Source organism: Calidris pugnax, unplaced genomic scaffold, assembly GCF_001431845.1.
Source record: "Calidris pugnax isolate Ruff unplaced genomic scaffold, ASM143184v1 scaffold147, whole genome shotgun sequence".
Taxonomy (NCBI): Eukaryota; Metazoa; Chordata; class Aves; order Charadriiformes; family Scolopacidae; genus Calidris; species Calidris pugnax.
This window is the reverse complement of record NW_015092359.1, coordinates 582,489-608,173: the sequence shown is the minus strand read 5'-3', so window position 1 is coordinate 608,173 and position 25,685 is coordinate 582,489. Positions and strand designations below refer to the sequence as shown.

General features: G+C 44.0%; 1 protein-coding gene across 5 annotated transcripts in view; it reads right to left on the bottom strand.

The window, feature by feature from the left end:
* Positions 1-2,831: 2,831 nt before the first annotated feature.
* The window catches only part of STON1 (stonin 1), a 29,007-nt gene continuing 6,153 nt past the window's right edge, over positions 2,832-25,685 (bottom strand). The window contains exons 1-4 of one of the 5 annotated variants that reach the window (XM_014962454.1): positions 25,638-25,679; positions 13,829-15,825; positions 3,357-3,559; positions 2,832-2,990 (exon numbers count right to left, since the gene is read on the bottom strand). In XM_014962454.1, coding sequence (XP_014817940.1) covers positions 2,916-2,990; positions 3,357-3,559; positions 13,829-15,776 — 2,226 coding nt within the window. In that variant the 5' untranslated portion in view covers positions 15,777-15,825; positions 25,638-25,679 and the 3' untranslated portion in view covers positions 2,832-2,915. Of the gene's footprint in view, positions 2,991-3,356; positions 3,560-13,828; positions 15,826-16,420; positions 16,471-21,035; positions 21,194-24,203; positions 24,230-25,637; positions 25,680-25,685 lie in introns of those variants that run through there. The other 4 variants (XM_014962456.1, XM_014962455.1, XM_014962453.1 and 1 more) reach the window with 4 other exon arrangements.

Here is a 25,685-nt window from a genome sequence, read left to right as displayed (position 1 = left end):
GGGGGGGGGGGGGGGGGGGAAAGGCAGACAACCCAAACTTTCTTTCATTAAACTGCAGCCTATTTTTAAATATTCTGCCAGCAAAGCATACAAGCATCAGTTTGAGACTGAACAGGGTAGTTATTCAGCCTTAGGCTGCACTAATTGTCAGGTTTAAACTGAAAGCCATGCATTGAGTGGAGTAACTTGCTTTTAGTGTGGCAATATTTCCATGGAATGAACTCCCTGTGATCCTGATCCAATTCTGATTAAAGTTAATGGCGAGTCTTGCAGGACTCAGATGGAAATCCAAGAGCCTGCGAGACAGATAAAGTTGTAGCTTGACCTTAACGAGTTCACTAAGGCTGAATGATCATTTGCAACACACCAGATACAACACAGACTCACCAGCAGGAAAGACAACTTGTAACGTGGCTGTTCATCACTTAGGCCATTCAAAGCAATAGCTTCTGCCTTGAGGGGCCAATGCTACGTGGGCTTATTAAACACATAGAATCATTGAACGGTTTGGGTTGGAAGGAAACCTAGCGATCATGGAGTTCCAACCCCCCTGACACTGGCAGGGACACCTCCCACCAGAACAGGTTGCTCAGAGCCCCATCCAGCCTGGCCTTGAACCCCTCCAGGGATGGGGCAGCCACAGCTTCTCTGGGCAACCTGTTCCAGTGTCTCACCACCCTCACAGGAAAGAATTTCTTCCTGAGATCTCCTCTAAATCTCCCCTCTTTCAGTTTAAAACCACGAGCCCTCATCCTATCACTCCACTCCCTGATCAAGAGTCCCTCCCCATCTCTCCTGTAGCCCCTTTAGGGACTGGAAAGGGCTATAAGGTCTCCCCAGAGCCTTCTCTTCTTCAGGCTGAACAGCCCCACCTCTCTCAGCCTGTCCTAGACATCCCAAGATACAGCAGGCACCTGAGAGAAGAAAAGCAGCCCAGAAAACCGAAGAGGGTAATAGATTTTGTAGCTCTGGCATAACCATGAACTTCAGTGAACTGCAGCGCGCTGACACAATGCAAAGTACAAATGCTTTACCCTAGCATACACTGCGCCCCTTAGTTCAGCTGAGAAGTACATAAAACGAAAATTAAATATGAATAAAACAAACCAAACATGACTTGAAGGTGCTAATGGCTTCTCCAGTCAAAACGTGGATGGAGGATGCAAAAGCTGAGACGTATTTGGATCGCTGCTACACTCAAATGCTTGCTTAGATTTATAATAATATAATCTGCTAATAAAAAGGGATATATAGAGAAGCCAAAATACCATCATAGTTTATTTGGGGCTTTGGCAAGGCAATACCCATAAAAAACCTGCCCTCAGGACTTACTAGAGAATCTATTACCCATTTCATTCTCAGCTTCCAAATGGGGGAAAAGTTTATTGTGATGAACTAGGTTCATATTATGGCCTTCTGTTTCCTCAGACTGGTAATTTTCTCAGTGCATATCCCACATATTTCTACTTTTGGGGAATAACATTTATCCATATTTTTACACAGTGTTCACATAAACAGTTACAAGCTGTGACAAAATATAAAGTGAGCCTTAGTGCATTGCTATATTTTTGTTCTCCACTAATTTCAGTTTGAAGTAAGGATAATTTTAGGAAAACTGCAGCCAAAAAAACAAAAAACAACCCCAAAAACTATCAGGAGTGCTTTTTTAATTTATCAGGTGGTTTCAGACCTGAAATTACATCCTGCAAAAAATGACAAAGGGGATAATGGCTGAGGGGAAGCATGAAAACCTTTCCCTAAATGCCAATAATTTGTTGAAAACACTGTTAATGCATTGATACGGTATTAGTAGCTCAAGCTGCCTGCTGAAGCCTCACAACTTCACTTCTCTTGCCATGGTCCATTCCTGCACTGTTTCCCCACAAAAAATGCCTTTTAAAGCAAGTAGCATGAGAACATCTTCCAATGCATGAAAAGACTGTCTTCACAATTACTCAAAGCACCAGATCCTGCAGTTTCCAAACTAACACCCGGAACTTGCATCCTAAAGGACACCCAAAGCAAACAGTAGGAACCAGCCATTTCTTCAGTTGGTGGGGAAAACCCTCCACTGGTGGAAATTCTCAAAAGCTTCATCAAATTAAACAGGTCTGGGCTGATTTACACTTGCTGAGGATCCGCCCCTTCTCACACTGGCTGCAGCAGTAAGATTTTTCTAATGCTGGCACAGAAATTTCAATCACATCTGCCATATGTTTTTTTTTTGCCCAAGAGATTACTTTGAATGAACCTATAAAGTGCCGGGGAGGAAATGCTTGCAGCCACAGAAAAATGAAGGATATTATTGCAGAGGAACTTTTCCCATTTTACCAATGAAATCACTCAGTTTTCAACTCATTAACTGAGGCTCTTGTCAAGAATAATATTACAACTTGTTCTGTTCACATACATCGAGGGGAGCAGAAACATGGGGGACTTCAGCTTTCAAACACCACTAAAAAAAAATGTAATTGGTCCTGATGGACCTTACACAGATGCTGGTCTGCACAAAAGTGCTCTGGCAGACTTTACTGCTGAATATTACATGTCCAAGTGACATGAACTCTTTGAGTAGTGCCATTAGGTTTCAATACAGGGTATGAGATCATTCCCAAGTCATAGATACGCAACAGGAAAACAATATATTACAATCAGTCAATTAAGTGCTCACATCCTGCAGCTCTTTACAAGGAGACCTTACTCATACCAGTATTCCCGTGACAGGAAGTTTACTTGAACGCAGGCCAGTCAAACCAGTACTGGTTTGCAGAATCCAACCCAAAAGCTCTAAAAAAAGAAAATAATTCAATGACTGTGTTTATCCTAAACTAGGTCACTGCGCTGCTTCTAACAATAGAATTTCCTATGCAAATTGATTCCTACTAATATCCTATGACGGTGCCTCCTGTCCTCTTTTACTGCATTAGGCAATTGCCAGCCTTATCCGGATCTTCTCCATCAAGCCTAATCCACTTCTTTTCAATTTCAACCTGTAGTCAGAAAACAACAACAACAACAAAAAAACAGGTAGAATTAGCAAACAGTTGGGCACTGAAAGTGTAAACTGCAGCAATCACACCAATAAAAGCTTTGACTCGGAATCAAAACATTTCCAGACCCAATACATTTCAAAACCACTGCTCCCAAAAATAGCTCAGCTGAGGAAAAACAATGCTGCATTTGCAGTTCTGTTTTTCAGCATCATCTTTGATCAGACAAGGAATTATTTTTTAATGATTCTTTTGCTCAAAGTCATTATCACAAGTGCATGCAAGATACGTTTTGAATACAAAGCACTTGGAAACACTGTATGGGCAAATGGGGAGGAAGAAGAGGAGGAAAAGCTCTAAAAATACCTGGCAATTGTAAAAAGCTTTCTGAACCAGGTGTTTCTGGGGCTGCAGGTCACTCTCTACGCCCAGTGACTTGACTTCTGTTCCTGAGGCACAGGTATCATGAACGACGAACTGGACGGTAGCAAATGGGTACCAGTCAGATGGGATTTCCTGGTCTGATCCGAGTTCCAGTTTGTAAGACAGGCTGTGTGGATGATCCGAACCTTGGAAAAGAAAAACAAAACAAAAAAACATCAGTTAATTATCTTTTTGTTGTTGTTTACAGTGCAAGGTTAATCTGCTAACAAGAGAGCACAGGTCTGTCATATTAATGCAGAGCTGTTGTGATGATACAAGATCATTCTATCTATAATCTTTAGCTCTGTGGGCAGAAGGTGGCCCCTTACTCCTTTTTACTCCTTTTTTGTCTGCTTCAGCACACTTTTCACACTCATGGTAGTTTTACAAATTAATTTACACAAGAATTAACAGAAGCTTCCAGCTCCTGATGGAGAGAAGAGTATTACAAAGTTAGGGATCAGTTGCTAAATTCAGAAGATTAGGGGAAATTCTTAGTTTTCCCTTAAAAATACATTTCTTACTCTTGTAGAAAAATAAGAACTGGAAGGCCTCAGCTCAGTTAAGGCAGAGGTGCTGCCCTGTGTCCAACAAACCACCCTTTTCAGAGCTCTCTGCTGTAGGAATTTTACTGGACTGTTTATTTCAAGTATGAGAGCTACCTTGTGTAACAGCATTTATTACAGTATGTCTATGGCAGGAAGATAAAGGTGCTGCTCAGAGCCCTGCTCCAACAAGATATATCCCAGCTGCCAGGATAAGGGCTACCTGCGCTCCCTTTCCAGGGTTGTTACAGAAAAAGAACATACCCCATTTATTCCAAACAAAAGTATTACTAAAGTAACTGTCATGTTATAAAGCAGAGTCTTTATGAAGTGCAGCATATTCTAAATTACTGTAACCCAGCCTCAGATCCTAGGGATCACTTGCTTTAGCACTTCTTATATGTGGCAATGGTAAGGAAAGCATTTCATAGAATCATAGAATGGTTTGGGTTGGAAGGGACCTTAAAGATCACGAAGTTCCAACCCCCCTGCCCTGGGCAGGGACACCTCCCACCAGACCAGGTTGCTCCAAGCCCCATCCAGCCTGGCCTTGAACGCCTCCAGGGATGGGGCAGCCACAACTTCCCTGGGCAACCTGTTCCAGTGTCTCACCACCCTCACAGGAAAGAATTTCTTCCTAAGCCCTAATCTAAATCTCCCCGCTTTCAGTTTAAAACCAGTACCCCTCGTTCTATCACTCCACTCCCTGATCAAGAGTCCCTCCCCATCTCGCTTGTAGCCCCTTTAGGTACTGGAAGGGGCCATAAGGTCTCCCCGGAGCCTTCTCCAGGCTGAACAACCCCAACTCTCTCAGCCTGTTTTCATAGCAGAGGTGCTCCAGCCCTCTGATCACCTTTGCGGCCCTCCTCTGGACCTGTTCCAACAGGTCTATGTCCTTCCTATGCTGATTTCTCCTCCTCCTGGCACACAGGAACACCAGGGTGAAAAGCCAGCTTTCCAGAGGAACCAAGCTCAGCAGGATCACTGTGCACACGACAACAGTATAATATAATATAATAGAATGAAAAGAATCCTTTATACTGCAGCTGCCTCTCCAAATTCTTCAGGGCAAAAAGTGGTAATTCTGCATTTCTCCTCCTCTCCAGGATTTTAAGCATCATCACAGACAACTAACTACCATTTGGCTGCAGGCAGAAAACAATACAGAGAAAGGATTGGCTGTATTTTGTCAAAGGCAAGGCTGGCAGTGCATATTTGGTTTTCATCCATTACGCTGAACAGCATCTCAAAGTTCAGGCAAAAACATCCCATTCTTTACACACTGGCTTTCTCCGGTGGCAGGAATCAAATTCTATCAGAATGAAGGAAATACTGAATATGAGTTAACATACACTGAGTTGTATCTGTCCCGCAGGAAAAATCGCTATAACACTCCACATCTCATGGGCATTTTGTTAAGGCAAAGATAAATAAAAAAAGGCTACATCCCTGTTGCTTCTGGGAGCCTTGGGCTGGTGCATCCTCTGGTTTTCCCTGCAACCTGCCTCACAGCCAGTTAGGATTTTAGGAGATAATTTATGTTTGAGCAGTTTGATGGGCAGAGTTCTGCCACACGTGTCTCCAGCTTCACCAGAACAAAGTCTAATTCAATACACCACCCTCCAGATTTCATTCCAAGCCCGGCATCAAGTCAATCGGTCCCTAAAAATCAAGGCTTAAAGAACATGAAATTCACGCTTGTCTTAATCATACTCACCAAACCATATAATTAGCCAAAAGGAAAAAAAAATGTTAAGTAACTAGTGTAATAATTCCCTTCTCCTTCCTTGCTGTTAACACTCAACAGCACAGTTAAAACTCGACTGCCTGGGAGAAAAGGTGAGGGAAGGGGAGAAGGGATAGGAAGTGTCCTTTGGATTATCAGCCCCTAAACTTCAGATGGGAGGTCTTCAGCTCTTTTTCTCCCTCCACTTCTTTTTGCCATGTTTAATAACAACAGCAACAATCAGTAGCTTAAAAAGCCATTTGCTGACTGCAGGTGTTCCTCTCTCTGTTCGGCGGATCCCAGAGGCATGCACACAGAAACACAGCAGCATTTATAGCCACCACTTTGGACAAGGGACATGTCACTGGGACAAGTGCGGTCCTTCACCATCTGGAGTCAGCAGGTGGCTGATTCAAAAGCATCCCCTGCAGGCTTGCTTCCAGCAGTACCTCCCACTCCATCCTCACCCTAAACGCTGCTTCTTTACATAGCTGCTCATCACGGGCAAAGAAAACCTGAACTGGATTTCAGAAAATAACACTATTACACACCAGCTGGAGTCCTGCACCATGGAATAGTATCAGCCACTGGCCATGAAGCCTCCCAGGCATCTTTAAAGAATCATGTATCACAGGGGAGAGCCAGCAACCGCTCCCCGTGTAGAACTAACTGCTTCTTTCTACCACAGCACGGCTCCAATACACGCTCGTAAGGAACTGGTTACAGAAATTGCAGAAGAACTTATAAACCTCATCAACTTGAACTCATAAATACAGCGGCAGATCCATAAAAAGGACTGGTAGGGATCACTGCAACTAATACACAGGCCCCAAGTTTGGGGAATGAAGCTCCCCCAAATACACCCTGCGGCTCCAATACACGCTCGTAAGGAACTGGTTACAGAAATTGCAGAAGAACTTATAAACCTCATCAACTTGAACTCATAAATACAGCGGCAGATCCATAAAAAGGACTGGTAGGGATCACTGCAACTAATACACAGGCCCCAAGTTTGGGGAATGAAGCTCCCCCAAATACACCCTGTACAACAGCACCTTTAAGGTGAGTGGGGAGAAGGAGGTGCCCAGCAATGGTGATCACCACAAAGGGATGGAAACCAAACTGAGCAGGACAGGCTGGAGAGATCAGATGGAAAAACCTCACCGCTCCTTGCAGACTTTGCAATCCACCTACCACACCATAGAATGACAGAATTGCCTGGGCCAGAAGGGACCTTTCAGATCATCGAGTCCAACCATCAACCTAACCCTGACAAAAACCATCACTAAACCATATCTCTAAGCACCACGTCTACCCGTCTTTTAACCCCCTCCAGGGATGGTGACTCCCCCACTTCCCTGGGCAGCCTGTTCCAATGCTTGATAACCTTTTCAGTGTAAGTATTTTTCCTAATATCCAGTATAATCCTCCCCTGCCACAACTTGAGGCCATTTCCTCGTATCTTAATCACCTGTTACTTGGGAGAAGAGACCGACCCCTGCCTCTCCACACCCTCCTTTCAGGGAGTTGTAGAGAGCGTTAAGGTCTCCCCTCAGGCTCTTTGAGTTGTAGAGAGCATTAAGGTCTCCCCTCAGGTTCTTTTTCTCCAGGCTGAACGACCTCAGCTCCCTCAGCTGTTCCTTGTAAGACTTGTGCTCCAAACAGTCAAGGCACAATGCTTTACAACCCACACACACACTTAAAAAATCACAACCAGCCGTTCCTCATAAGACTTGTTCTCCAAAAAGTCAAAGCACAATGCTTTACAATCCACACACACTTCAAAAATGACAATCAGCACCCCAAATCATGGCCCATGACCAAAAGCAGCATCACTGTCACCTCCTTTTTATGTAATAGCCTACTGTGTAGGTTGTGGCTGCCATTTGTGCTTAAACAGTGCCACCTCGGAGCATGCTACAGGACAGAGTCCTTCAAGTCACTCAAGCACAAAGGTACCCAATTTGCAAGCCTGTAAAGGTCTTATTCAAGGGAGTGCAATGACCAGTGTGTGGCTTGAGCTACAGGACAGAGTCCTTCAAGTCACTCAAGCACAAAGGTACCCAATTTGCAAGCCTGTAAAGGTCTTATTCAAGGGAGTGCAATGACCAGGGGCACACAGTGTGTGGCTGGAGCCTCAGGACAATAATACAGTGCACAGAACACAGAGACAGGTAAAACTGTAACATCAGGGTCTTTATTACTGAAATAGAGGAAGGAACAAAGTCGGAAACAAGTATTACAACCACCTGCTGGCTCCTTGAGAAGGAAGTTGAAGGAGGACTAAACAAGTGTGAGGAGGAGATAGTGCTTTGTCACTGAAGTACAGAGTGACAGGCAGATCTGTATACCGCTGTGATGTGGGCTTTGTCCATCATCTGCTCCTGGTCATCTCTTGCTGTGTCCAAGCCCATTTCTCCTGCACTAACACTCTCTTGGTCCACGGTCCCTCTTCCAGGCTGCCTGGATATGGTGGAATGATTCCTCTTTTAGGGTGAGCCTCTCCATCCTTGAATCCGCCATCATCCCAGTAACAGGCTGTGGTGACAGCAACACCAGCAGTGAAGGAGACCAGAAGCAGCACACCATGCCACAGCTAAACTGTGAGACATCATCCCACCTGTGGTACCACAACCCACCCAAGCTGTGCTCCTCTTGGCTCCCAGGACCTGCTCCACTCTCCAGCGGTGGTGCTGGGATGCAGCTCAGTGACACACTGACTCCACCTGGTCTTTGTGCTGTTTGCTGGGTTGGGACACACAGACTGCACAACATCAGCAACAAGGGAAGGGTCCTTCACAGCAGCAGCTGCAACACTAAGATGGCACATCATGCCCTGGCCAGTAAAGTGGCACACTCTGCCCCTGGGGCTATGGTTGACCAAGGATCTGAGGAGAATGGGCTTGCCCATGAGCAGCGGCATCTTGTTTGGAGTCCATTTGTGGTAGTAGGAAAAGGGTGTAGATCTAAGGACTTCTGGAGATCAAAGAAGATCTTCCTATTGTGCGAGGGAGGTCTATGGAGAAACAAGTAGCAATGGGAATTGTCTGAAAAATTGTTTTGTCTTCTGAATCCAGAAATAACCACTGCTTGTAATTTTCCTGGACAGGTATCTGATGGTAAATGTTGGATGGCAGATGTCCACTTGAGCCCAGGCATAAATGGGCCATTCCTCTTGGCCTGCTGCTAGAGGCTGCTGTGTAAGACATGGCACAGTTGTGGTTCAGTACCAGAGAGCACTTAAAAATAAAGCCTCTGGCCTTATATTCCAGCTAACCCACACCCATGAGGTGGTCACAGTGCTGGGCTCCGATGAGATCTGGGGTCCTTTCTTTTCCCTAGGTGGTAACCTGCAAAAGCAAAGATGATAGTTTTGGGATCTGGGTAATAAGGCTACTGCTTTGGGTCCTCTGGAGCAGCCTCCACAGGACCCAAAACACAGGGTTCCCCACAGACCATCTTTCTCCTGTACCGACAATGTCAGAAGAAGTTACTCACCACTTCAATTGTGGAGGAGTTCCTCTGCCCATTGCTGGGCTGTAGTAGCAGTGTGGAGCAACTTCTTCCCATTGACTGTCAGACAACGAAGCAATCAACCAACATGTTGGAAGACGGTGAGGATCGCCTTCGTTTTCACCTAAAACTGGCCAGTCCTTGTCATCTCTGCTCCGTGAAACTATCTTTTCCCAAGCCTTGTATTACACTGGAGTTAGAAGAAGAAAGAGGCTGCAGGCACAAGATCCTTTTGCAAAAAAAAAGCCTGTAATGAAACTGAATAAACAAGGTGTTGGACAGAAGAGACAAGAGGTAGTGGTGTGGAAAGACAAGCTGGATGAAGCAGGCACACTGTAAGTCTGTACAGTTGCCCAGTGGAAGCTAAGATGACATATTCTGATGTGAGCCCAGCCATCCAAAATGTGGCCCATCAGGCATTGTGGAGACATGCCCATCTGGCCTGACGGAATCGAATCGCTCGTGTAAGGCAAGCAAATAATTTGGGAAGATAACTGAGCTTTTTACTAGCTAACTCAGGGGACAGAAGCCCTGGGGTGTAGGTGTCTAGGAAAACTGTTAAGACTTTTGTGAATTCAGAGATCTAAGTCTGTCTTGTTTTACATCTGAAAATTTGGCTCTTATTTCCTAAAAATGTGCCAAATTCTTGCTCTGTTTCTCTGAAGAATAACAACAAAAAAGCCAAAACAAACAAACAGATCAGTAAAACTATGAAGCTCGATTCTAACTGGCATTTAGCATTCACATAGCGCTTCACAAACAATCTAACTTTGCTGGACTTACGCTATTTATCCCTTATTCACCTGTAGGAGTAGCTTTCAAGCAATCTTGATCTGGGAAAGGCTCATGAAGCCAAAGAAATGGGCTGGTTATTTTAGTTAAGTAGTAATTCTATTTTTGCCAAAATAGGTCCAGTTCTCAAAGCCTTGTTTTGAAAATGAAAACACCAACAATTACTAAGAACAGATTTACATTAGGATTGTTAGAAGTTACAAGTTCCTGTAGCTATGTCTAAATGGGTGCATTTATCCAACCTTCCAGGATAAACGCTCAGGAAATAGGGCAGTGGGAAGGTACCACCACCAAGGAGCAGTTTGCAACGGTGCTGGGCAGGGATGGAGCCCACCTAAGAAAGTCATGGCTTGGAGTTTCCACCCAGGCAGCTTAGAAAACAAAAAAGCAGCAGCTGGAGGTTGCTGGGAGCCCCATCACCTCCCACACTTGAGTCCATGCTCAGATGCTAAAGGCTGCCAGCAGCCACGAGCTCCCCATTTCTCTGTCTTGCTCAATCATTGCTCCCTCAGCGTGGCTCTGTGAGGCAGAAGGAGCAATAATCAGCTGAAGAACTGTGGCTTCAGACAACAGCCTGCGGAGGGAGGTGTCCTCACAGGAAGCACCACAGGGCACAAACTTACACAGCAAGAGATTAAAACACAGCGTTTCGAAGCCTAGCGTCTCCCCAGCTCCCTGGGCAATACAGGTGCAGTTTCTCTGGTGCAAAGACTGGCCCCAGTACCATGCTGAAATCATAAAATGTTCTACATTTCCTTATACGATGCTCCCATTTCGCAAACATAGACCCAATTTGCAGAAATTTCATTGGACCAACTCTTCAAAGTCTACAGCTTTTTCACCTTTTTTTTTTTTTAAATTAACTTAACACTCAAGCTCCAAGCTCTCAGTTTATATCTTGGAATAAACAAAGGCAGCTTTTAAAAATCTGGGGTATCTCACAGCTCACATAAGCTTCGCTTGGCCAGCGCTCTTCCAACAAAGCACTTTAGTAGAACCCAGTGGATACTAACATATTTCAATGTCTATAAACAGAGTCACAGTATAACTGTAGGCAACCTTTCCCTCTCTTCTTTTTTGAAGAAGCCTTGGACAAAGGCTTTTTGAAAGCAAAAGCCTTGGCGTGATTTTCTCCCTGCAGTAAACGTCTTATGAAAGTTTACATATTTCTATTAGCTTGACTGCCTCCAGATTTTTGGCATGCCTTGGGACAACTCTATTTTTAAACTCTTAACTGCACGCAGAAAACTTGATAGAGATGTTTAAAATTTGACCAGGCAGTATTACTACCAAAATGTTTTTTCAAAGGCATGAACATTTCAAGGATACAAATGATTTTGCAGATCTCAGCCAGAGGAATTATTCAAATGTCAAAAGTTTAAGCTACTGAGAGAAAATAATGTAAAGCTGTAAAATACCACAAAAACCAGTTCTGACTTTCAAATAATATAAATCTGAAGTTAATTGTGCACATCAAATCTTAAGGTGAATGAACTGCAGGGAATTAAAGACTCTGGAAGACTTATAATCTTCTTTAAAATTGGCTGACTAAATTGCTGACTTGATTTTGCAGAAGCAAAACCTCCGTTAAATACCAAAGAATATTAAAAACTACCCAAACAGCCAGTCCCATAAGCCTTGGGAAAACACCCGGGTCACAGCATCACAGTGCAAAGCCTCAAAGCCTGGAGCACCAGACACCCAAGTCTACAGATTTGGAAGACCTGAAGAATCTTCTTCTGCCCACTGGTTTTCCTACATCTCTCCATCAACTCCTTTGCCCTCTCTGTCCATTTTTCAGTCTCCCCAACCCCTCATTTACTGTCTGCCCTTATCTTCCCCCTCGCTGGCATTTCTCTCCCCCCTCCAGCATTAATTCTGGCTTGGCTCCCTGCTTTGTGTTCCCCCCTCCAGCATTAATTCTGGCTTGGCTCCCTGCCTTGTGTTAGTCTGTCTGCTGATGCTGTGTCTCCTCCGCTCCCCCGCTGCCTGTCAGCCACCAGCATCCTCTCCAAGCAAGAGCCTGTGATACCCAGGGACCAAGCAGCGTGGAAAAGGGAGGGCTCAGCCAACTCAGGAGGAGCCATATGGCATTAGCCACAGGTCCAAGCCAACCACAGCTTCTCCCAAAGCAAAAGGGATGGCATTAACACGACATCATTTCTAAATCTGACCTCAGCAACATTCGTGCTGTTCCTCCCGTGGTGTCTGCATCCGCAGAAATCGAAAGGCACGATCGCTCCAGGTGGCCTCAGCAAAACCCACAGAAAGCACCAGTATCTCCATGCAGCATCATTAGTAAAAATACTAGCTCTCATCTGCCATGCAATAATTTATACTCTCAGAACTGCCACATCAGCGTGTCAATACAGGATGCTTTCAAATGCTCTTTTAATACCAAAACCAATCTAGTTCATATAGAGACTCGGGATAATATTCCCTTTTCATTTCATTTCAATTTTCAGTTTTTCTGTTGATCTGTTACTTCTGTCACCAAAAAAACCAAGCAGAAGTATTCAAATATCAAACTGTAAGAAAAAAAAGGCATAATTGCCTAAACAACAGATTCAGATTAAATATAATTTACAATTAGATAGAAATAAGAAAAAAATATCCTCTGGAGGTTTTTTTTGCCTTTACTCCTGTTTTTAATAGTTTTGAATGAGAACTCTCCCCTGCACACACATCTATCTGTCAAAACACGGGCTTAGTTCTAGCAAACCTGAAACCAGACTTAAGAAACTTACATCTTTTCTGGACATTCTAAAGAGGCAGTTAGTCCAGACAGTTAGGACAGTACAAGACAAGGCCAATCCACCGCTTAATGTTTCCCCCTTTCTTAAAAGTACAGATTGTACAGGTATTTTAGGCAAAATGCTTTAACAGATGCCCTTGTCTTACACAGATCCCCAAAGCCTCATGCACACATAATGCTTATCCAAGGAAAGGATCACATGCCTTCACTGTACGGAACTTGAAGAATAATAATGTATTCCTCAAGAATGTTTACGCCTTTAGGAAAGTACTACCTTGGGCTATTAATCTGGTAACATGACTAAAAACTGGAGTTTTACAACCATATATTTATATTTTCTTTCCCCCCCCAAAAAATCATATTTTCACCATTAAATTAAGGTAGAGTATTTTACTTACAACTCCCACATGCATGACTACGAACTAAGCTGGTTTTATTACTGCAAGTTTTTAGTGAGGTCGCACATCAGGGAGGAGGAGGAATAAAGTGGGAGGCATCAGCGCGGTTCTTGCCATGGACATGCAATCTCCACACACAAAACCACCAAGGAGGTAACAGGCAACAGCCTTAGCAAAAGCACACTCAAATACTCAACTTGCTACACCAAGTTTGTCCACAAAACCTTCTACTTACGTATCATACTTACCGTTTCTTAAACGATGCTAGAAAAGCCAAGGCGCAACAGTTAAAATACTACTTTTTTCTATTAAATGTGGGACATTGGGTGGGGAAATCAGTTCACTTACTGGTGTTTGCTTCCCATCCCACCACTGCTCAGCTGGTACATGCAAAGCACAAACCCTTCCCTCTTTCTTACTATGGATTTTAGGTTTACTCAGAATGGTGAGATTCATTTCCACAGTACCACATGGCAATAACACATCTGCCTCCATCCAGTAAGGTATGAAAATGTGCTTAAAAAAAAAAAAAGACTATTTTCTTTTTCGAAAAAGGTTACTCCAACTTCTATGAACACCACTGCACAGATAAAAACTAAAACTACGGAAGGTGACGGAGATACACAAGCATAAAAACAGTGAAGACATGCACCCAAGCCCATAATTTTATAGCACAAATTATTTACTTGAGTTTTTATCTGGAAGCCTGTCTATCTTCCACACAACAGCCCTGTAGGCACTCTCGTATTTCGCTGTTCCAACCGAGACTTGTATTACGGGATCAGATTCGACCTCGTGTAAAGAGCCAAGGCACGCCCTCCTATTCATTTTTGCTTTTAGGGACTTCTGTCTTTGGAGGTTCATGGTCCAAAGTGCTTTGACCCACTGCGTGGGAACGGGAAAGCGTATCATAACGTTTTCACAGTATTTCACAGAGGGTAAACGGGTTGGGATTGGAGCAGTTGAAGACATGTTTATAAAAGCCTGAAGTTCAACGTATGCCCCCTGAACCACCACCGCAGCCTTCAAAGAGAAGGGAAGGTCTTGCCCATTATACCGTGTCCTGAAACGCATCAGTTCCAGCCTACAGCCATCCGGGGGCGTAAACTTAATAATGCGCGATTGCTCAAATTCCTGTGCTCTGACGCAGTTATGGAAATGGCAATCCAGAATGTCAATCCATTTCTTCTCCTCCTCCTTCTCAAAGTAACGCTCATCCCTCTTCTGGAGCTCCAGGTCGTTCAGGGTTAGAAAGCAGTCGGCGCTTCCGTTCACAAAGCACAAGCCGTGAATGCGCGTGATGACAGCACTTTCTACGAGTTTTCCTTCTGCCTTAGTGACCTTCCCCCAAAAGTTATCCACTATTTCCAGAGTCATTTCTTGCTCTTCATAATTCCTCTTCTGTCTAGAAACGGTAGGAAGTTTCATAAGTTCTTCTTCAACCGTTACGAGGAAATCGGTGAAGTCGTTATAATCCGTGGTGCCCAGCTTCAGCATCTGCTCAACCTCTGCCTCATGGATCACTTCCACTTTGGGATGATACCTCCTCTTCTCTGTGTAAGACACAAACTCAATCTTCACGGTATGGATTTTTCCTGAGACGTTATAGCTCTCTAATTTGGGTTCAGACAGCCTGCAGTGTGGCTGCAGCTGGAATTCCTTGAAAGGTTTCTCCAGGCCCTTTTCGTAATACATCTGCAATACCCCTCCGGCTAGGATCCTAAGGTAAATGGGGCCCCATTGCCGAGAGGACATCATATTCTTCTTCTCAGGAATCCTCAGCATGAAGGGCCACCCATCTGCTTTCTGGCTCCTGAAGAGGCTGTGTGGGACGGCAGGGGAGAGTGCGTGCCATGCATGAGCGCTGGAGACGGGTGGGCTTCCCAGGGTGTCGCAGCTATCAGCCTGAAGGTGCTCAAGCCTCTCGCAGACGTAGCTGAAGGAGCCCTGGTTAAGGCTTTTCTGATCATGGCAAGTTTCTTTGTCTTTAGGATAGCAGGCACTCCTGTCAAGTGCTTTGTCCTTCCTGTCCGTGCTACCAGGAGCCGGTGACGTGCTGAGCGAGCATCCTTCCTTCCAAAAGGGACTAGAAAAAGCACAGTCGTTCTGGAAGTAGGGGAAGTGCCCCGCTGCCGATGACAACTCTCCTAACTCCTCGCAGCTTCCTGGTGGATTAGGGCTTCCTTCGTCTGTCGACTTGGAGAACGAAGTCTTAACCGGATGGTCATTAAGTGAGGTGTTCAAGGGAAGGCTGCTCGGTTTCTGTGAGGAGCAAATGGATGAGCAAATCCCAGGTGAGGGAGGAAGGTTAATGTTTGATGGCCATTCAGGGATGGGGTAAAGGACGTGAATCCCAGGCTTTGGGATGCATGGACTTCCCGGGTAGTCTCTGGTAGGTGTAGTGAGTGGAGAGTTACTGGGGGGTCCAGGACTTAGGTAGAAGTCAACAACAGGAGATGAGAGTGGAGTGCTGCCTGTAGAAGATGACCTACTTGAAGACTCGTGCACACTAGACAGATTGAGTTTAAGGCCATTTGCTTTACAACTACTTTGATTATCAACCAATTTCTGAGGCGACTGGAAGAGCGGCTCGTCATCAAAGGTGACCCAATTTGCTGGATTTGTGGAGCACATCTTGCTGGAGAAACTTGAGGCACTTGCACGTGTATCACCCGCAAACCATCTATGAAGAAACAACACAGGTGAGCAGAAATAAAACTCTCTTGAAAGACAAAACAAACCCAACCCTTAGAAAAAACGAACCATGCAAAGCTCAAAATGTGCATGCAGTTCACAAAACCAGGGTCCTCTGTGTTTTACATCTATAATCCGAGACAGATAAAAGCAGAATTAAGAGAGTGAGAGGTGATTATTTGTCTGTTGTTGAAAAGCTGTAGCAACTCAGTGCTCGTGGCAAAGGCACACCTACTACAGCCATCAGGGTGGAAAAATCATTAGACTTGTAAAAAAGGAAGTTAGCCCTAAGGACGAGCAACGCATCCCTGTTGAAGGGTAGGCTACAAGCATCCACAGGAGATAAAACACCGGTGAAACACAAGTCAAGGCCAAGTAACAACATACACATCTGCTAAGTACTGAATTGGCTGGCAGCCTGGAGAAAGTACAGGTCTTTAAATCAATTAATAAACTACCCTTCATCAAATCAAGTATCTTTGGTCAAGGGCTTGGCTAGATGTCCTCAGAGCAAGACTGCAACCAGTGAATAATTAATCTTGCCTGCATGGTTTTAAATCATGCCCTGAAATGTAAATGCTTACTGTGTCCTTGTATGTCACCCCCAAAGATTTTCCTCCCCACTGCTCCTGACTGACGAAGGAGCGAGCAATAAACCACTAATGACTGAGGAAGAATCGAGCACAATGAAGCACCACGGGGCACACATCAACATCGTTCATCTGATAAAAAGTTATTCTTCTTATGTCAGAACATATTCACGTTTGCCTGAAAGCACAAGGAAGGCAGAGTTCATATAGACAAAACCACCTGCACATACATTACTCTGTAATTATAGTTAGATAACGATGACTTAAAGCTATTCCCCTTCATGCATAGACAGCCATAGTTAGGCCATTTACTAATTGCACGGCACTACAGTATATAATCACTCAGCCACAAAAGCCATTCTTTATCTGTAGCACTTGGAGAACAGTTCGTTTCTAGAGATGCCAAAGTTCAGCCAAGTGAAATCTTACGCTACGAGTCATTGTTTTTACCATTTCCCCATTATTTCCTGGCCAGTTTATGGCCTTTAAGAAAGTACCATAAACAGCCTGCTTGCTCCGCTGCTGAGCAAACAAGAGCTTGCAATGGAGAAGGACTCCAGTCCTTCATTATTTTTTGAACTCCCAACCTTTTTGTTCAGTAAAAATATTTGCACTATGCGAGTTATTTTATAAGCACCCTCCTCTCCACTTCCAGGGAGAGAGAAAAAGAGCAAACAAGTTACAAATGACTATCATAGCTCAGACACACACAGCTACCAGTGTGTCCCTCACCCACACAATCACTTCATCAAAATAAAGTGTAGCAATGGAAAGAAAAATCACAGTTATTTGGTCTCTGATTTGGTCATCATTTTTTCCCTCCCGTGCCACGCCCTTCTCCTCCTTTCCCTCCGGTTGCTGGCACTGCTCCTTCAGCAGTATATATTGATTAATTCTAGATGGGGAAATTCCTAAGTTTTCAGACCTTGCTTCATCTTACCAAGAGCAGGGACACGGCCTGAAGCTCGTGGGAAATGATGGGGGCAAATCAGAAAACACTGAGATGTGCCAGTGGAAAAGGAAACATAAAAATGGGCTTGTAAGTAAATACAAATGTTCTTTACCATAAAGAACACGTTCTGCAGCCTGTTTCCCCTTCTCATTAGAAATGAAGTTTTTCAGTATCCTTTATTATTTCCAGATGTTGATTTCTTTTTTCCCCCCAATGTCTGTTGCTGTTCACTTTTTAAAATGTGATGTTCCAGATTATTCAGCAGGGGTTTTTTTCTTCTTTTACAAAACAAAGAGTTTGAAAATCACCTGCCAAACATTTAACTTCAGTCAATAAATGTCTACGAAGAAAACCACTATTGCAGATGGAGTTCTCATCTGCAGTTACAATACCCTTCACGTACCTGTCAGAGGCTGTAGCTTTCACCTTTCATTACTTTTCCAGAAATGTGGGTTTTTTCTCACAGAAATGATACTGATGTTAACAAAAATACACGTGCAAGAAGTCAGTGTTCAAATAGATAGCAGTTGTGCTCACTGATCCCCAAAACTATTAAGAATGGAGGAAAGAAATCCAAATGGATCCCTAAAAGTTGTTCATATAATGTCATACCAATGAAAGGAAAGGCACCCCCTCATGTGTTATGGGCAGCACCATTCATTTAGGATTTAAAAGAGAAAAAAAATATTTATAGTCTTATGCTACTCTACGTAGCTTGTTCTCTGATGCTCTTACATCTGCACAACACAATAAATTAATCTTTTCTCTCAAGTTCTGTTTTGTTCTAAGTGCTCCAAATTCCTTCTTAAGAATTAGGACATTCTTCCTCAAAATGGCAGTAAATTCAGGCTTTAGGATAGATGTGTTTTGACTTCAAAAAGCTCCCATGGGACCCAAGTAAACGTAACCCAAATGTTTTGGGTAAGAGGAAAACGATACAAGATGCCATTGATCTCCATTACCACATATGTTATGCGGCCCATAACATTTAAATTACAAGCACGTGTGGTATCTCTTTCAGATATGCCACAGGAAATACCATTTTTAGAATATTGAAACGGCAAACAAAAATGCTGACTGAAACAGTTGATCCTAAATGCATCGGTTCCAGTGAACCCGAAAGCTTCAACTCATCACAATTCATCCTCTTCTGCCTGAAAACAATCTTCCCATTTATCAGATTAACTCAGTCCCTCAGCACTTAATGAACAGTAGTTGCAGCTCAATTTCTTCATTTTAATACCTCAAGCATGTAAGGAGGAGAAATCCTATCTATTATTGAGAGAATTTATAGGCTGTAGCTATTACTGGGACCTTTGTTGCTTCGAAAAGCCCAAATTATCAGAGAACTGGAGCACCTCTGCTGTGAGGACAGGCTGATCAGCCTGGAGGAGAGAAGGCTCCAGGGAGACCTTTCCAGTACCTAAAGGAAGCTACAGGAGAGATGGGGAGGGACTCTTGATCAGGGAGTGGAGCCATAGGATGAGGGCTCGTGGGTTTAAACTGAAAGAGGGGGGATTTAGATGAGATCTCAGGAAGAAATTCTTCCCTGTGAGGGTGGTGAGACACTGGAACAGGTTGCCCAGAGAAGCTGTGGCTGCCCCATCCCTGGAGGTGTTCAAGGCCAGGCTGGATGGGGCTTGGAGCAACGTGGTCTGGTGGGAGGTGTCCCTGCCCAGGGCAAGGGGGTTGGAACTGGATGATCTTGAAGGTCCCTTCAAACCCAAACCATTCTATGATTCTAAATCAGATCTGCAGCGAAAATACTGCTCAACTTTCATGCCTTGCCTGGGGGATGCTGTTACCTCTTCCTACGGTCATACACTAATAACAGCTCCCTACTTGTTCCAAGGTGCAACTCAAAGTATTGACTTTGGTATTTTAAACCAGAAAAGTGGTCCTCAGCCACCTGAGGATGATGACTTGTCACCACCCAGCAATGTCCCCCCACTGCCCTGGTGGGGTGGCCTCCCATCACCTCCTCCACAGTGGGGAAGCAGCAGCAGCTGAACCAGTGCAGTGAGTGAACCCCTCACTGAGCATCTCCCTCCCGGGGAGGGCATCAGCTAAAACCCTCAACCACATCCCTGTGGATTTAAACACAAAAATCCTTTTTTTAAATATTGGAGGAGCACGGGGTCAGCTAATGGGGAACGGCAAGGAAACACCTCCCTTCTGCAAGGCATAAAGAAAAAAATGGAACATTTAATAGCCAGTACTCACATTCCAAACCACACAGAAAAGTATAATTTTATAAATACATCCCTCATTACCTCTCTAGCTCCAGAGGCCATCATGGCTTCAAAACTGCTAAGCTATACCTCCTCTACATAAATTCTGTTTCTAACACCTCAGCACATATCTTACACATGCCAATTGCACGGTGAGGTCTTATTGGGCAAGTATCAACCTCAGAAATTGCTTCAAGCTCAACAAAAGCCAATTTACCTACACACACTGTGAAAAAAACAAGTAAATAATCCCTTCAAAGTAAGTCGATCGGCTCTCTTTGTGGGCAACACCTGGTCCTTATATTTCCATCCTTCTGGAAAGACTCTGGACCCCATACACTCCTACAACTCAATTATATTTCCAGGAACGCTGGTGTCCCTTGCACATAGGCCATGAAGAAACTTAATGCAAAACTCTGCATCCTGTGGTGAAGCTGTCCCATAACGATACCACATGAGCTGTTACTGTTTCTCATACAAATACCTAGACAATCCTTCAAGCATTTTGCCATAAAATGTAATAGTCTCGCAGGAAAGTACAAATTCTCTGCAGTTTAAGCAATAAAGCACATATGGTATATAAAATACCCTAAACATTTGTAAGCCCTTGTGATATCCAAGTAAAATATGGCAGATTTATCTCTGTATTTTACTGCCATATTCTTTGTATCACCGCTTTAGTACTTAACTATGCAAAAAAAATTGAAGCATACCTTCTATGTAAAATACTGCTTGATTTATGTTGATTTGCCTCAAATTTTATTTTGAGACTACATATGGCTGCACTTTTATTTAACTCTGCTTTATCTCACACACACAAAAAATAAAGTTCTCCAAGCTATACCTCTGAAATAAACATAAGCAAAAGGCACAACTAACGGGAAATTGGAATTTCTTGGCTTTCACTTGTATTTGGGATATATACATGGATTAAGTCTCCCACCGCATTACTCATTTCATTGCTTTTAGAAAAATAAGGAACTGGTGTAACAGTCAAAAAATATACACTGACTTCAAAGTGTAATGTGAACTCATATTTACATTGCTCACTCACTGGGGCATAGGCACAGCTGGGAGAAGTTTCAGAGCTCGCAGCTAATCTGTTTAATTTGGAATTCCTTACTCTTGGCCCCGAGAGCTGGAGGAATTCAAGCTTTAGGCTTTTGACAGCGTGCACGGCCCCAGAGCAGAGGCAGGCGTAACCCATGCAAACACCCCTCACCGTTACTTGTCTCTGCCTTGAGTCTAAGGGGAACTCACAAATATGGTGGTCGGTACTTGCGCACGCAAGCATGAAAAAATTAACATTTTTAAGGGCATCAACACAGATGCAGAGCCAACACTTGCGTTCCTCGCTGGGGAAAAGAATATGGCTGAGGCTGAAACAGCCTCTAGAGAGGATGGTGTCACGCAGTTTGGGACTCACCACCACAAGGGCAAGTACTGACGGCTACAGCACTGGGAGAGCATCCAGCGTTTGGGAGGGATGCTACACAGAGGTGTCTAACGAAGGAGGCCTGAAGAAATGCCAGCTCCTCTGCCCCTCAGAGTCACTTCTCATGCTTTAGAGGCTGCAGCAGGTAGGAGATTCAGACTGGAGAGAAAGAGGGGAGATTTAGATTAGATATTAGGAAGAAACTCTTCCCTGTGAGAGTGGTGAGACACTGGAAGAGGTTGCCCAGAGAAGCTGTGGCTGCCCCATCCCTGGAGGGGTTCAAAGCCAGGCTGGATGGGGCTTGGAGCAACCTGGTCTGGTGGGAGGTGTCCCTGCCCATGGCAGGGGGGTAGGACTGGATGATCTTAAAGGTCCCTTCCAACCCAAACCATTCTATGATTCTGATTTGATAAAAGAAAAGAAAAGCAGCAGTGCTGCCAGATTCACATCTCTAAGAACTATTCCAGCCTGCTGGGCTGTGGTTGAGGTGGGCCTTCCTCAAACAAGCAGCTCCTCTTCTTGCTCACAACAGAACCTTCCAGTTTATATGAAAATTTAGCGTGGCTATTCAGAAGAAAACCCATCCTTGCCACATAATAACCACAGAGATCTCAGCTGCTACGCACTGTAAATAAACTGCTTTTCATGTCTAGATCCATTCTAGGAGACCTTCCCTCACACTCAGACGTGAAGTCATTTCAGAGCTGCCTCAAAAGGATAACAGAAGAGCATGCATGACTGGTCTTGGGAATAAAAATCAAGGTGGGAGAAGCCTAGCGACAATGTTTTACTGGAAGTGGTAGGATTTCACAGGGACATGTCTGAAATGCTTTCTACAGGAACTGAGGGATTTTCAAAAATCACTGCAATGCAATCACCTGGGATTAGAAATCTAATTTAAGTGTCATTGGGAAAGATACCAGAATGGAGACCTGAAGCCACTCCTGGAAGTCATTCAAGAATTTCTCCATCAGTGCACACAGCCAAGCTCTGAGCTGCAAAAACCAACAGTAGACCTCTTCCACGGATGGCCACCTCCCACACCTGAAGGGAATCATAAAGTTCCTTGCAGCAGTTCCCGTACTGCTTGTTGTGACTTAGCCAGCCAGCAAACCCATGGCAAAACACACAAAGCAATGACTGCAACAGCATAGACAAGTCAAAAGCCAACCTCCAGCTACAGAACCTTCAAGGATCACAAGGATCATTCTAACACACACACACAAAAAAACGTTTTCCCAGTTCACAGCTACATCTAACTACTTTGTTTCATAGACTCATCAAATGGTTTGGGTTGGAAGGGACCTTAAAGATCATGGAGTTCCAACCCCCCTGCCATGGGCAGGGACACCTCCCATCACTTGTGTGCAAGGTGTGATGCAAGACGTGATTGCATCTTCTCGAAACAAAACAGTTACATGTAGCTGTGAATTGGAAAAAGTTGTTTTTTTGTTTTTTTTTTTTTAATGTTAGAACGTGCTGGTTGCAAGCCTGTGATCCCTAACTCCCATTGAAGCTTCCTCAGCCAGTTCCGCTTCATCCTCCACGAACCACACTCCTCCTCAGCATCACCATAGTGACTGTATGACTTACCCTCCACAGGCAGCTTCCCAAGAGCCAAGGGACGGTTGCAGAAGAGCCTCACACAAACTGTTTATCGACACTAGCTGACATTTTACATTACAAAAGGTTTGGGCTTTTTTTTTTTTTAATTAAAAAAAAAAATGCCAACAAGCCCTCAGCATAGTCCTCTGGCCTGGAAGAGACAGGAAAATAAATCTATTTTTATTTAGAGTCCTACTGCCGGTCACTAAGTTAATGGAATGTTACTGCATCTACTGAAGCAACTTTTAACTGTGTTTAGGAAACATGTTATTATTAGGAAGGCACGAACATCCCACAAAAGCACTGTGGTCACGGCAGCACTGCAGAGGATTCTGGCAAGGAGTTTAACATCCCAAACCCCTCCTTCTCCCCTCCCCCTTTAGCAGAGGCAGAGATTTACACTGTGCCACTGAGCAGCAGAAATGCTGTTACGGGTGGCTGTCCCCCCTTCTGTAAAATCAGCAGCCTGGGTTTTTTTTATGATTAAGCATCCCTCTGGAAGGAAAAAAAAAAAAAAAAAAAAAAAAGGGCTGAATGCTTTGGCACACAGATCACATATCAAAATATTAAACTGGTCACGGTCAGAAACAGATTTAAGCCTGGTCCTCTGTTACTGTTTGCAGTGTCCAAGGGAAGCGGTGGATGAAATGCCACGAAGAATACACGATGCAAAAGTACACTTCCAAAACTCTTCCCACTAATCTCAGCAGAGAATAATAAAAAGTAGGGAAGCTAACAGAAATACTATATTTAGCATATTCACTGAACAACGTAATACACTTTTTTTTTTTAATTTTAGTTTTGGTTCCGAATCAGATACAGGGTTTTTGTATGTGCATTTAAAACCACCTCCTGCTTTAGTGCCCAACAAACAAGTCCTGGAGACTCACCCACCACATAAGATTCACAGAGGACTTCTCAACACGTCAAGTGCTGCCTGACAGCTATTAGTAATGTTTTCTGACAGACCAGCCCTCTCCTCAACCGCGGCACATTCCCCTTCTCCCTGCCCTACAGCCTTATTAAGAATACCAGCACTAATGAGGAGGGTCACAAGTGAATCCTTCTTTGCCTATTTGTATAGAGGTATTTTTAATAGCAACTGAAGACAGTCACGTCAGAAAGCATAATTCATAACACAGTCACCCAAAAAAGCCTCATTTGGGTTCCTCTCCAAAAGCTTTTTAAGAGAGACGTGTGGGCAGCCAGGCTTTCTGAAGCAAAAGACTTCTGCTCCTATTTACACCAACCAAAAACGTAAGAAAAGGAGTGGTGAACTAGAGGAATTTTGTTTACCAAAACATGGAGTAACTGTCCATGACAGCGCATCTCTGTTTGAGTGCATTTCACATCGGAGTTACCATTCACACACAGATTAACTTAAAAGTTTACATTAATTTGCTATTTCAAGATCTGGATTTGAGCAGACGTATCAACAAGCTTATAAATCCCAATAATTTTTAAAGTGACAGAAAATAACATTCATTATATTTGCAAAACCAGATAGGGAGAAGGAGAATAATCAAATCTAAGCACAAAACAAGGACCTCCTACCTGCCTTTGGGCAGAAGTTCCCAGGGATTTACAACTCTGACATCAGTTAAATATAATTTCCAGCCACGCTTCCTGTTGTACAAACTCTTCTGCTCTTACATATAGTCAAGAATCTTTTCTCATAATTCTCTTGCTGCAGGTGTGCCCTCAGTGCTCTAGACCAGGAAATTCAATGTTTTGTCTTCAGCTACCTCTTTTTCTTCTTCTCTTACAGACATAGAAGAGTCTCAGCCTCCAGACAGGGAAAAGTGAGTTAACCACAAAGTGAATAGTTCATATTTAAGAGCCTCAGGCTTCCAAACTTGTGTTCCCTCCTCCCCAGACAGTCATTAGCCTCTCCCAACAAAAGTCCTGTTTGCAGAGAAATCAGCTGGGGGAGGAGGAGGGGGGAGTGGTGGTTTAGGGTGCTCCACCTCAGAGAAAAAACATCCCTATTGGGGAAGGTAAGCGTAGACTTTTGTAACTTAACTTTCACTAGGCTCCCATAAAATTCCTTAGTCAGCATTTTCCCTAGCTCATTTCAGAAACGCTCTTATTTGCCAGAAGCATCAGAACACCTACATCTTAAAAAAAAAAAAAACAAACCACTGAAAATCACTTCTTCAAGTGAGTACTTATTTAACACCAGGAAGTGAAAACTTTCAATATTCTTTCTCACCTACAATATGCTTGAAAAAACATCTGCTCTGGTTGTTTTCCCAAAGCCCCTGTGCCCTGCTGTACGTTCAGCAGGGATTTCTGCAGCAGTGATTGCAAACACCGTGAACCTACACTCACAGTTTTAACATCACCAGCAGAACCACTAGAAAATATGAGAAAGGCCCCAGGAATTCACTTCTCTTCAAGGATTAAATAAAAAAAACAAAACAACAAAGCCCTTCTAACTCGCCTCAGTCTCCTCCCCAACAAGGCAAAAGTCATGAGAACTCGATCCTGTGGGATGCCCGTCACCCCGAACCCCACTGATTTCTGCCAGTGGTACCCCACGCAAAGCCATCCCCTTTTCACCACTTGTAAAGTTAGAAAAGAGAGAGCAAAAGAGAAAAAGAAAAAGAGAGAGAAAAAGAAAAAGAGAGAGAAAAAGAAAAAGAGAGAGAAAAAGAGAAAAAAAAAAGAAGAAAAAAAGGAGAAAAAAGAGGGAAAAAGAAAAAAGAAAAAAAAAAAAAAAGAGAAAGAAAAGAGTATCTTTTTGGTTAGTTTGTTTGTTTTAATCCTGTTCTTAAACCAAAACAAAGCAGCCCCATTCACCGGCCCGTTTCACGCCAGGACTTCTGTCTGCGCCCCAACCACCGGGAAAATTCCACTTCGGACGGACACCCCCCCGCCGCCCCTCCAGCTCCACCGCTCCTGTCCCCGGGGCAGCATCTTCCCCACGGGGAGACGGGGACGGGGGGGCCTGAACCCACCGACCTCCGCCCCGAGCCCTCTCCTTACCCGCCGGTCACCGCCTCGTCGCCGCCATGGGGGACCGCCCGCCGCCGG